At 46.5% G+C, this 13,613-nt stretch overlaps 1 protein-coding gene across 2 annotated transcripts in view; it reads right to left on the bottom strand.

The window, feature by feature from the left end:
- The window catches only part of PIP5K1B (phosphatidylinositol-4-phosphate 5-kinase type 1 beta), a 312,168-nt gene that overhangs the window by 113,921 nt on the left and 184,634 nt on the right, over positions 1-13,613 (bottom strand). For both annotated transcript variants that reach the window (XM_045469367.1, XM_045469368.1), the window contains exons 4-5: positions 12,225-12,342; positions 3,306-3,458 (exon numbers count right to left, since the gene is read on the bottom strand). In XM_045469367.1, the coding sequence (XP_045325323.1) occupies positions 3,306-3,458; positions 12,225-12,342 (271 nt within the window). The remainder of the gene's footprint in view (positions 1-3,305; positions 3,459-12,224; positions 12,343-13,613) is intronic.

Raw genomic sequence — 13,613 nt, 5'->3', positions numbered from 1 at the left:
GGCTTGACGATCTTGTCCCCCGAGTCACCTCACCACACAGGTCCCTGGAAAGTTTGGCAGGGATCACGGCCTCACGGTCGGCACTGGCTACCTCCCCGGAGCACTTAACACCCGGACCGACGTGTCCATTGTCCTCTCCGATGTCAACAAATGCCTAGAACCTGGTCTGCTGGCCAGCACGGGTTTGCTTTTGCAGCAGCATATTCTTCAAAAGCTCCTCCTTGAGGGACACCCTCAGGAAAAAGTCAGTGATCTCAGATTCCTTGATGGGCAGGGAGAAGAGACAGATCTCCAGATCTTCATGTCCTTGACCAGGTGGCCCAGCTTGGTGACCGGGATCCACTCCTTGTCCTCGACCCCCACAGAAGCCACCGTGGTCTCCCATTCCAGGGCCCCCAGACCCCCCAGGCTCATCGGCAGCACCGGGGACAGCTGACACTCGGTGTTTTCTCAAAGAAGCCCTCGTGATTGCAATTAGACTGGATTTCTAAACTGATGAGGGAGAACTGAAATCTTTACAATACTGAGTTCAGGAACGACACGTGTCTCATTATTTCCGAACTTTGTATGTCTTTGAATAACAATTTGTAGTTTCTTTCATATTGATCTTATATATTTGTTTTTACAGATGCAAGCATTTTAGAGTTCTTATTACAAAAATTCTTCTGGGGGAGGCACCTGGGTGGCTCAGGCAAGTTAAGCGTCGGACTGTTGATTTCGGGAGCTCAAGCCCGAAGCTGGGCTCTGTGCTGACAGCGTGGAGCCTGCTTGAGGTTCGTTCTCTCTCTCTCTCTCTCTCTCTCTCCCTCTCCCTCTCTCTCTCTCTGCCCCTCCCCTGCTCATGCTCACTTGCTCTCAAAGTAAATAAACAAACTTAAAAAAATTCTTTTGGGGTTATTGTTTATACATTATAGTTCTTACTATAACTTGATTTCCTTATCGGAATTATAGTATGCTTTCATTTATTTGTATCTTTATTCTTCTCATCATGTTCACTACAAGTTCCTGTTGTCATACACAGGCTCTCATTTTTTTCCTTCTATTCTCCTACTCTGTATGATCTGCATAATGGAACACAATGGAGTGTGTAGACATATCCTGCAAATCTGGACTCTCATTATCTCTAGAAACTGCTGGCTAATTTTCTTGAAGTTTCGCTTTTTTTTTTTTTAATGTTTATTTATTTTTGAGAGACAGAAAAGAGACAGAGCACAAGGGAGGTGGGCAGAGAGAGAGGGAGACACAGAATCCAGAGCAGGCTCCAGGCTCTGAGCTGTCAGCACAGAGCCTGACGTGGGGCTTGAACTCACGAGCTGTGAGATCATGACCTGAGCCGAAGTCGGACGCTCAACCGACTGAGTCACCCAGGCGCCCCAAGTTTTGCTCCTTTTTAACTGTATTGTTTATAGAGAACGGTGTTTATACTTTTCTTCTATTTCTTTTTGTGCTCAAAAGTTATTGCTCGAAATTCTCACAAATACACCAGACAGGACTTCTATAGGAGGACACCTTTATCTTTATTTCCAACGAAACGGCCCTTGTTCTTCTCCGTGAGGTATTAGGTGAACTCTGGGAGACTGAAGAGTGCATCGTACATGTGTGTTCACTTATTTATGTTAAAAAAACTTCACTCCCAGTTGAAAGAATTTTAATTAGGAAGAGATGCTGAATTCTGAATGCCTTCATTTCTACCCAACATTTATTTGGATCATCACACGATGTTCACATTTTTTCTTGTTAACTGGGTAAATTATACTATTTGTTATGTTAGCTTACAAGTAAGATTCAGATAAGCCACTTGTTTGGCTAAATGTTACAATTTCATTTAACTTTAATTGATTTCAAATTAAAAGCTGCATCTGGCTAAGGACTACCATATTGGACGATGCAGTTCTATCTAAGCTTAGAACTAAAGAAGTGTAAGACTTACTCACTTAGCAGGTGAGTAAAGTGCAATGTCAGTTTGATCCCAGTTTTATATTATTTAAAAATGTGTGTATGAATAGAATACATCAGGAAGGACATACACCAAATGTTAGTAACATGTATCTCTGGAAAAAGAATTAAAATTGGCTGCATTTTTCTAGCTTTTCTGGATCTTCTGTTTTCTCTAATACAAAGTACATAGACCATATGCTCTAAGACAATTTCCGTTTTGTTTAGGATTAAACCTTTAAAAGGTTTTTTTAATGTTACTTATTTTTGAGAGAGAGAGAGAGAGAGAGAGAGAGAGAGGCAGGCAGGCAGGGAGGGAGAGAGGGAGGGGCAGAGAGAGAGGGAGACACAGAATCCAAAGCAGGCTCCAGGCTCCAGGCTCTGAGCTGTAGGGACAGAGGCCAACGCGGGGATTGAACTCACAAACCGTAAGATCATGACCTGAGTCGAAGTCAGACACTTAACCAACTGAGCCACCCAGGTGCCCCAGGAGCAAACAAACCTTTTAAAACCTGTGCCTGCTCTCCACTAAGATTTTTATTTAGATTTTTGACCCCTATATTTATGTGTATAATTTACAACATTTAATGTCTCCAGCAGATTTTGAAATTAAGTAGTACTTTTACAGCTGTGTTTCACACACAGCTTAGCGCTCGATGAGCGCTAACCACTCATATTCCTACCGCGTACTGGACGCCAAGAGTCTTGTGATGCAATGCTTCCTCTATCCCGCATCCTGTACCCTTCCTCCGTCACAACACTTGTCGAAGACACGCATTTCCCAGCTGTCACAGACTAAGGAGACTACAGCTCCGACGTTGAGTCACTTACTCGTGGTCACACAGTTAGGTGATGGCTGAGCTGGGATCTGAAGCCAGGACCGTGTGGGTCAACTCTGCTCTACTAACAAGGCTCCTTTACCTTGTAAAATCTATCCGATAACCGTCGCGGTATAATCCAAACACACCACAAAGCTGACCAAAGGGAAAGAAACGTGGCACAGGGTCACTGTAAAAAGGCATAGGAAAAGAGGCGCCTGGCTGGCTTGGCTGATCCAGTGTCCAACTCTTGGTCTTGGCTCAGGTCATGATCTCATGGTTTTGTGAGACGGAGCCCCGCCCGTGTTGGGCTCTCTGCTGGCAGTGCGGAGCCAGCTTGGGATTCCCTCTCTCCCAATCTCTCTCTGTCCCTCCTCCGCTCACGCCTGTCTCTCTCTCTCTCCAAATAGACAGAGTCTTAAAAAATAAATCAAAGATAAAGAAAACTAAATAATTTTTTTTTAAAAGCACGGTGCGGGGGGGGGGGCGGGGAACTGTGGTGGAAAATAATGAAATCTCAAGTAGGAGTTTACTGATGGGACGGTTACTTACCATGTAATAGCCTGGCAGTAGCTTCTGAAGGAACTCAGCTTCTTTGTGCTGAACGGTTTTGATGATAAATTCATCATCGCTGGTCACAAAGAACAAGGATCCACTGGCTCCGGGGTTGGACAGCTCTATTAGAGGTTCACTACAGATGGAATACTACAAGGGGAGATACATAAATGATTAAAAATACATTTAGTGTACATGATGCTTCCAAGGAGGAAAATCACAGGATGATGATCTTGGCCATTCTGAAACAGGAAGTTCTCTTCCATGAGCTTCCAAAGGAGCTTCCATGTACACTAAGAGGGCTCTCTGGGATTTCTAAAAATTTAATTGATGCATTTATCCTAACGATTCTATGACAAACAGAAACGCCTTCTCACCTCCAGTGTCATATGACAGAATCACGAATCATCATGTCTCTCCAACGAACGAACGTCAACGGTACTGTTGTCTAAGGTGTTTTGTTTTCGCCAAGTGCCCATAAAGTAACGACTGAAGGCACAACTTATACTGTGTATGTGTCACTTGAACACTAACACCTATTCTATTTGCTTTCCCAAAAGATGTCATCCATGCGTGGTTTCAACACCCGTAGCTCCAGCCCAGGTCTCTATAATGCTCCAGACCTGTACGCCTAACTTTTTAAAACATTTTTAATGTTTATTTATTTTTGAGAGGCAGAGACAGAGCAGGAATGGGGAAGGAGCAGCGAGAGAGGGAGACACAGAATCCGAAGCAGGCTCCAGGCTCTGAGCTGTCAGCGCAGAGCCCGACGCGGGGCTTGAACTCACGAACCGCGAGATCATGACCTGAGCTGAAGTCGGCGCTTAATCGACGGAGTCACCCAGGCGCCCCTGTATGCCTAACTTTTTCAGTAGATATTTCTATTTGGTTACACCATAAGCACTTCACTTGTAACAAGTTCAAAGTCAAATTCATCTCAGGGCTATGGTCAGCCCCTATGATGCCTCTGTAGTAACTAGAAAGAGGTGCTTTTCTTCTGGAAGATGGAGCTCTGGGTCAGACACAAGGCTGATAAGTAAAAGAAAGGCTGGATTCCAGCCTCTACTTCTTGAGCTTAGCCAAGTATTCTTGGGCAGTGCACACCCTAAACAACTATACATGGCAACTCTACATCATGTGCATCCCTTCAACCTCTTTCTTTCCCCTAATTCAAGGATCGGAAACATTATTTATTCTGTTCCCAAACCAGAAACTTGGGCATCAACCTTGATGCCCCCCATTTCCTCATCTTTCGTACCCAGACTAGCGATGGTATCTGCCCGCTTCATGCCATCTCTTTGCTCATACCGTAAATTCAGTGGTTTTACATCATGTCTTGATTGCTATGGGAGACTCCACCTTGCCTCAACTATCCACTCTCCGTTTCTCTCCTGCATTTTCCACCAGGAAACCGGACATCTTTCTAAGATGCCAATCTGATCAAGTCCTTCCACGCCCTCACATCTTGTGATGGTTTCCGACGTCTGGATAGATGAGAACACCCAAATCCCTTAACAGAGCTTTCAAGGCCATGCATGGCCCCGCCTGTCCTTCCAACCTTCTCTTTCATCACTTCCCTCCTTAAAATCTAGCTTTAGCCACGAAGAGGTGCTTCCCACATTCTCAAATGTGCCAGCGACACTCACCTACGAGGATTCTGCATTTTCCTTTATCCCAAACAACTTTCATTCTACCTTCACCGGGCTAGTACTCATTCATGTATTCATTTAACACTGAGAAAACTTCTGCTGAGCATCTGTTACGTCTCAAGCACTCATGAAGCTTAGCGCCCAGGAGGAGAAAACAGACGGTAACCAGGTAAATCAATTCTACATCAGAACGCAGTCAGTGCTGTGGAGAAAGATGAGGCACGGAAAGGGGGCGGAGTACCAGCCGTGACTGAGGACTGGGCTGCGATAAACTTCAAGAAGGCTGGGTCACTAAAGCCTCACTGTGGGGGGGAGGGGGTGGGGACTTGAGCAGAGGCCTGCGGCTGTCTGGGGGAAGGGCGTGTCAGGGAGAGGGGAGCTCCAAATGCAAAGGTCTTGAGATCTGGGGACCTCAAGGCACAGCCAGGGGGCCAGTGGCCGGAGCAGAGTGAGCAGGGAGGGCTGCAAGGAAAGGGGCCAGAGGGCAGGTGGGCCAGACCGCACAGGGCAGCACGGGTCACTGCGAGGACTTGGAACTTTGCTCTAAGGGAGCTGAAAGCCGTTGGAAAGTCTGGAGCAGAGGACCGACCGCTCCGTCCACTGTGCTGAGAAGCCACCGCAGGTGGACAAAAGGGACACGCAGGGTGCACAGCAAGGGAGCGGCTGTGGGACGTCGTGTGCAGGGACGCGTGTGGGACTGGAGAGCACTTACTCTGGAGCCCTCTTCCCGCTCCTGTGCGTCTACAGCGCGTCTGCTTCCTGGCACCGCATCTCTGGTTCTCATCGTGGAAGTGACCACAAAATCCCTCACATGCCTGTTCAGGATCCCGAGTCCCCACCAGCCTGCAGAACTCCACAAGGGCACCGGCTACTTGTACCTTACGCGGTGACACGGGGCAGGATCGGTGCCTGGCACACGGCAGGCACGACACGAGTTTTCACCAGACGAAGGGCTGAACGTCACCAATTAAGGTGAAGGGCTGTCGATCTCACCAAAAACGTCAAAACAAACCCAGAAGAGAAGTCAATGTCTGGTTACGGAGCTCAGTGTTCACGAACCGAGGATCCCCATTACTGACTTAGAGACACACCGAGCGTAGAGAAAAAGGTCAAGACCCAGCGTGTGAGATGAGACCAGTCCTGGTGAGGGGCAAAGGGGGGGGGGTCTAAACAGTCGCACCCTAAGGGTGGAAACGTTGGCAACATCGCCCAAAGCTTTCTACCTGGGCTTCTGGATATTTAAGTGTCCATCACAGAAAAGGCTGAGAGGAGGGAGTAGGAGGTGGGGGAGTGGGGGACAAGGAGAGGGGAGGGAGAAACCGGGAGAAAAAAACAATTAAAAGGCAGTTCTAACTGGTGACTTTAAATTCTCTTGCTTCGGCAGCACGTGGGTGAGGGAAACACAATTTTCCAAGAAAAGAAAGAAGTAACTGCATGCTGCCTTCTATCTTCTCCTTCTTTCCTCCAGGCTTGCTTTTTCTTTTTCATGTGGATTTATTTATTTTGAGAGAGAGAGAAAGAGCACACGCAAGGCGGGGGTAGGAAGAGAGAGAGACAGAGAGACAGAATGTATCCCAAGCAGGTTGTGTGCTGTCGGCACAGAGTCCCTGACGAGGGGCTCGATCTCTTAACCGTGAGATCGTGACGTGAACCGAAATCAAGAGTCGGATGGGTAGCGGACTGAGCCACCCAGGTGGCCCCGGGCTTGCTTCCTGAGGCTTTCTTGCTGAGCAGCATTAGAATGCCTCGGTCATTACGAGTGATGCAGAGACGAGGAAAAATAAGACTGCACAAAGGATGCCGTAAAAGCCCAGCGGAAGCAGAGCGTGCTTTCCTGCCGTGGGTGCAGGATCCACCCGGAGAGCTGGTTGAGTGTGAAGGGCGTGGGACTTGGAATCACCTTTTTTCACATCACGGCTCTGCCAGCGGCCACCTCAGCGACCTGGAGGAAGTACCTTGGCATCTCGGAGTCCAAGGAACCTCATCTCCGAAACAAAGACGCTAACGTCCACAAGAAAGCAGCTGAAGGTTTTCAAAGGGGATGCTTTCCAAAACCCTGGCAAAGAGTGACCATGTACCTACTGCTGTTCCTATTTCTTTCTTTCTTCTTCTTCTTCTTCTTTTTTTTTTAATGTTTGTTTATTTTTGGGAGAGAGAGGGAGGCACAGAAGCCGAAGCAGGCTCCAGGCTCCGAGCTGTCAGCACAGAGCCCGACGTGGGGCTCGAACTCACGGACCATGTGATCATGACGTGAGCCGAAGTCTGAGGCTTAACCGGCTGAGCCACCCAGGTGTCGCTAAGGATTTAATGCTGGGCTATGTCTTATCACATGACCACACACAGGCGAGTGAGTCCACGCCTTCTAGGCGAGGAAAAACTGGTGCCTCAAGATGTACGAAGGGTTTCGGCTGAGCTCCAGCAACCAGGAGGCTACCCGAAGATCCGCTGGGACACAGTGAATCAAGGAGAAGAATGGGTGTCTCGTATAATCGTAGATTTGAGACATTGGAAAATAAAGGTGTGGACCCCAAGCTCTTCTAAAGAGCGAAGGCAGACCCCCAGACTCTCTTTAGGAATTCTGATTCTTTGTTTTACGGGCTCTGAATTCCCCGCACAGAGCCTTCCTACAGACAGGAGTTAATGTTGCGGAAGTCGAACAACAACACAGAACGCAGAAATTAGAGGCTGCAAATAGAGAAATTAGGGGGTGATTCAGGAAGAGCGGTCGAGAGAAAGCTGGATTCAGACCTAATCATCTGCTTCTAATTAAAGCCTCAAATTCTTCTAGAAGCAGTGACATTATAGGGAAAATACTTCATTGGTTACTTGTCAAATCCTCCTTTAATAGGTAATTCATACATTGATATGCAGGGGAAAATAAATCGCTTTGGCATTTCTGAATAACTCGCTGGGGGTCACTACCAGCAGTGCAGTGGTGTGCAAGAAACTGGCATTTTGATATCAACCAGGAATATTACTGTCCTCATGTAGAATCCCGTGATACCTCACCCTATCACTTGGTTACCACGCTCCGCGCTAAGCAACCTGCTCTGAAATGTTGCCATTTAAGAGCAAATAAAGAGGAGAGAGGGAACATTTTAATTAGCCTTGATCAACAAGGCCCCACGTGTACCCTGCGTTTTATGTAGCTCCTTTCAGGCTCTTTCTTCTGTGCAAGCTGTTCCGATGCATTCATTGTCTCCCTTCTATTTCCTGTAGGGCCTCCTGACTATTCCCACTGGAAAAAAACTACAAAGTGCAATCCAGCTGCCCGCCCCCCACCCCCCAATGCCCCCCCGCCGCCCCCGCCAAGGCAAAGTAACAACGTAAACTTGCACAGTGGGGTGGACATAAGTTTTCCTGCCATTTCTTTCCCTTGATAGTGTTAAATATTCACTCTGCTCTTATCGGTGCCGGTGAGTCTGGAAAGACGTCACACAAATCACCCTGGATTTTGGACCACTCCGGCACCTGGGGGAGAAGGAAATCAAACCCGAGGCTTGCTGCCCAAGCAGAGATGGGAAAAAAAAAAAAATGCTCCGGGGACCTTGGCCTTCCCTCGAGAGGCGTTTATTTTGGAACAAGGAAGGAAGGAGGCACAGCCAGGCTGCTGGGCTGTGTATGCACAAGCACCTTCAGTGTGCGGTCTCACAATCCAAATGATGCGTGTTCCAACATGAAACTTGTAATCGGTATGCAGATGGCGGATGTTAATGGTACTGAGAACGTAAACAGAGTAATTCAGGCGAAAGTCCAGATACAAGACCACAGCACTGAGTGGAAATGCCCACATACCAGGGGGATCAGCATTAGGCCCGGCTGGAGAGTCACCGATCACTCTATCATGTTACCTTCTCTCCTCTTTTAGATCAGTCTATCTTCACAAATTTGGGTTCAACTAGCCCCAGTTTGACAGACGCCAGGATGTACTTTGGCATTTGCACGGTATCCTTTTTTTTTTCCCCACACTTTTTTTTTTTTTTTTTTTAAGGGAGGTCTTATTTGATTTTCCTGTGTTTTATTTGGGCTTAACTCTCCCAAAAAAATGCTTCGTTAAGGGTGTCTGACCCCGTTGGGGAGGCGCTTCAGAATGGATAATCACAGCTGACGGTTTCATGGTCGAGGGAGTCTTACGCTGTGAACACATTTAATGAGAGGTCTGAGACTCAGTGGGCTGAGAGGCAGCTGGGGAATGGGAAAGAGCCCGGGGGAGGGCTGGGGGATCCCAGGTCTGGTCTGGGGTCTGCGCCTACCAACGTGGAAAACCTTGGGCGCCTCCTTCACCAACCCCAGCTTTAGACTGTTCATCTATAATGAACAGTTGGACTAAAAAGTCTGATGGTTGTATCTAATTCTGGAAAGCCTGTCATGTCAGGTGAAAAACCCCTTCCTCCTCTACCACACTTGAGATCACTGGCTGGGGTTTTCAGATTAAGTGGTTTGGAGGTAAGCTTCTAGTTCTGGGCTGGGGGTGTCCCCGGGGGGGTGTCTCAGTGTGGGGCAGGTAGATGGCCATAACCATTGGGGACCAGGTAGCCATGTTTAGCTAGAGGGCCAGTGCCCTCTGTTTCTCGTAGGTCCCAGAGATGGGTCCATTTACTGGACTGTGTTGATATGGGAGGTGGAAAAATGGAATCGAAGAAAAGCATTCTTACCTGCCTGTTCCTATCTTTTTCTCCCTGCCCCTCCCCCCAACTTCTCATTAGGGAAAATTTCAAACCTGCATAAAAGCAAAGAGAATTGTGTAATCAATATCCATATGCTTCTCTTCTGGCTTCTGCAATTATCAACTCATGGCCAATCTTGTTTCCGCTATACCCCCATCACTCCTCTGCCTGCTTCCCTCATAGTCTCTCGAAGCGAATCCCAGACATCAACTCATTTCCTCCAGAGAGAGACTCCGGCACGCATCTCTAAAAGACAAAGACTCCTCTTTTGAAACTGAACCCCCAATACCATCACCCCACCAAAAACATTACTGCTCGACATCATCAAATGTGCAGTCAACTTCCCTTCTTTCCCTCCGACTCGAATCCCTTCCAATTTCTAAGTCACTAGAGCTAAACCATTTCACGCCCTCCTAATCCTCCATGCGACAGAGAGACCCCCCTCCCTCCCCTGAAATCCTGGACTGTTTGCTGTTTCCCTCTAGTCTTTTTATTTGCTGTCTGGTAGAACTGATGTTTCGCCCACATAAAGTCATCTTGCCGGGTTGGATTCTAAGTTCCCTGAGGGTCATGGCTTCTAACTTTCCAATTTCCCTATAATCGGTGGCAAAGTATTTTCGTGGCCTAAGCGTTCGAAGTATCCGATGATCGATTGATCTACCTTTTGCCAGCTCCATGAAGGAAGACTTCTGCTCCGCAAAGCCCATCAGCTTAGTCTCCTGGGCTCCTCCGTACACACTCGAAGCCCGTGATGAAAGTAACTTTGCCAGCTTAAAGGCGCACTAGGAAACTCTGTGAGCCGTGGGCCCCATTGATCAGAAAAAGGCCTTCCCCCAAGAAAGCCCTTTTGCCGGACAGAATGAGCGTGAAAATTGCCTTCCCAGCCTGTAGCTCAGTGGCCCCAGGAGGGCCAAAGACAGACCTACAGGTGAAGGGGAGGCAGTTGGCCATCTCATCACAATGACGGGATCTGTGCTATGAAATGCAAGCAAATGCCATCTCCTCGGTTAGCAGAAGCTCAAGGAAATTCAGAAGGAGAACCCAACTGATTTCTAACGTGTGGCAGATGGGAGCACAATCTCATTTTCAATAAAACAGCACCAAGACCCCACTGAGTTCCATCAACATGTTTCCTGAATGACAGTGACACTCAGTAATGAGAGAATGGTCAGAAACCAAAGGATCTTCTCTAGTATCCCCCCACCCCCAACACGCGTGGGTTCGTGCACTGGAGTAGCTGGGGAGGGCAGGTTTGGTAGTGCTGGGTAGAGACACCTGACACCACAGCTCAAGGGGCGTGGCGAGGCAGAAAGCTACCTGGATGGACACATTTAAGGGGAGCAGGACTGCCCAGGGACTTTCTACTCAGTTCCCACTGCCCTGTGAAGTCTTGGTAATGTGCCTTGAGGAGCCAGTATCATCTCACTGAGCAGAAGTCATATGAGTTTCTTAGGGCTCAACTAAAGAAGAGAGTCATACCTGAGGGGAGAGGGGTGGGGGTGGGGGTGGGTGAAGCAGGTGATGGGGATTAAGGAGTGCACCTGCTGTGCTGGCCGCAGGTGACCTATGCAAGTGGTGAATCACCATATTATACACCTGAAACTAATGTAACACTGCATGTTAACTGGAGTTACAATAAAAGCTGAAAAAAAAAAAAAAAAAAAAAGAAGAGGGTCATGCACAGGTTTTCATCGGTGCAGAAGAGAATGAGCTTTGAATTTTATTATGTGCATCTCAGCCAAATTATACAATGCAGTTTCGATGGTCTCTGTTCCCAGTGACAAATGTTGCTATACTTCCCGTGCAAAGCTTTATTCCAGGATCTGGCTCAAGTCTTATTAAGATCATTCAGAAAAGGACGAACAATAAATATTTGATGGCATCCTTGCTACAGCTTCTTGAAAACCGATTGTGAAGAGCCCCAGGGTGTTAACAGTGATCAAATTATGAAATAAACCATTTTTCTCTTGAAACAAAAAGGAAGTTCCGGGTTCCTCGAGCAGGAGGTCAGATCAGACTACCTCACAAAAAAGCTGTTGTGTTACACCTGCTGCGTGCCAGAAAGATGATGGACAGAAACGACAATTCTAAGGATAAAATATGCCCCTTGCGCCAAATAAAAATACGTTTAAAAAGAGCCTGCATCAAAAGATGTCGAGAACAAGCCTATCCAGCATCTTTAAAATGCTGTTCAAATTGTAGGTCAAGGTGAATATGGTTGCAGGCCAAGGCAGGTTTGAGATGAATGGAATAAATAAGGCAATTAAAACAGGAAGGCTTTCAAGTAGAATGCAATCAGCAAAATTCACAGGAGTATTTGTAACTAATTATATCTGTTAGAATAATGATCTGACGTAGCAACCAACACCACAGTTATTTAAATATCAATTACCATAGCAGATTCTGTAGTTATCAGTAAGGGCTGCAGAGTCAAATCATATTGGCTGAAGCTAAATTTATTATCATTATAAAACTTGGACCTTTTACGAGGCTCCAGAGCATTATAAAATAAGAGACACACACGACTTGTCGCTGTTGCTATGAGACAAATGTTTAGATCACACGTTTCTGAAGAAGGAAGGAAAACGACAGGTTCTTACCAAGTAATCATCAGGCTTGATACCAAAAAGTTCTCTGAAATATCGGAATGCCAGTGGAGCATAGGTCTTAAATCTGAAGTCTGGGTAATGATGTGCTGGGGTCAGATTGCTCCCTTCACTGCAGTTAAAATATTAAAAAAAAAAAAAAAAAAAAGCGAGAGAGAGAGAGAGAGAGAGAGAGAGAGAGAATTAGCAAAGACAATTTTGACTTCAAATTGTAGTTCTACTAGTCCCGGGCCCGTTTCCCTGTTAGAAAAACATACCCCAATTGAGGGTCTCTCTAAGCTCATGTCCAAGGGCAATGGCCATCAGGTCAAACCAGATGCTAAGTCAGCAGGGGCCACTCCAAGCCCATATTCCCTGCCAATCCCAGTGTGTCTTCAGCCTGAAAATTCTTCATCATCCCCCTGCTGTGCCTGTGACTTTCCTCCTGTGATTTTCCATCGTCCCCAGTGAAACCAGTTGTAATGCTTTAGGTAGAAGATTCAGGGCTTAGTGCATGGAATGATTTGAAAAATGCATTTTTTTTTGACCATAAACATTGGATAAAGATTTTAAACTAGGAATAAGTGAAATGGTTTTAAAAATGTCACTCACAAAATCACCACACTGGAAACGGGGGAGTCCTGAATCTGAACTATTTCTTACATCCATATTTATAGGAAAAGAGACCTTAAATATTTTAGCGATTTTAAAACCCTGATGTGCATTCCCAGAGACATCATTATCTTTTTTCCCCCCTCTTCTGGGTTCATCTTTGAAAATTTTTGTGCAATATTTATGACACATAAAAGGTATAAAGAAATAAACCAGTGAATACTCATGAATCTAAAATGCCGCTTAAGAAATATTATCTGTATAGTTGAACTGCCTTCTATACTTTTTATTAATCACAAAACTCTCTTTCTCCTTAGAGGCATCCACTAGCCTGAATTTTGATGTTTATCATTCATTTTAGTCTTTGACTACAACTATAATATATCTCACCCAACATCCGACAAGCCACCTAATTCACCTGTACTTAAAAGTTTTCGTTGTGAAAAATGAGAACAATTCAGTAGATTAATACCATTTTGTAGAGAGGTTCAAGATCTCTCTTTACCACATTCTAAGTGGGTCACTGAGGCTCTAAGGCAACTCTGTCATGGTCTAATTTTTATGGATACGAGTAAGCCTGTGCAAAGAAAAACGCTTTCAGCATGCAACAAACACTTGGAACCTACAACAGTTTAACTGTGTCCATGGCTTGGGGCGCCTGGGTGGCGCAGTCGGTTAAGCGTCCGACTTGAGCCAGGTCACGATCTCGCGGTCCGTGAGTTCGAGCCCCGCGTCGGGCTCTGGGCTGATGGCTCAGAGCCTGGAGCCTGTTTCCGATTCTGTGTCTCCCTC

This window comes from Leopardus geoffroyi, chromosome D4, assembly GCF_018350155.1.
Source record: "Leopardus geoffroyi isolate Oge1 chromosome D4, O.geoffroyi_Oge1_pat1.0, whole genome shotgun sequence".
In the NCBI taxonomy this organism is placed as follows: Eukaryota; Metazoa; Chordata; class Mammalia; order Carnivora; family Felidae; genus Leopardus; species Leopardus geoffroyi.
This window is presented reverse-complemented; position numbering and strand designations above follow the sequence as displayed.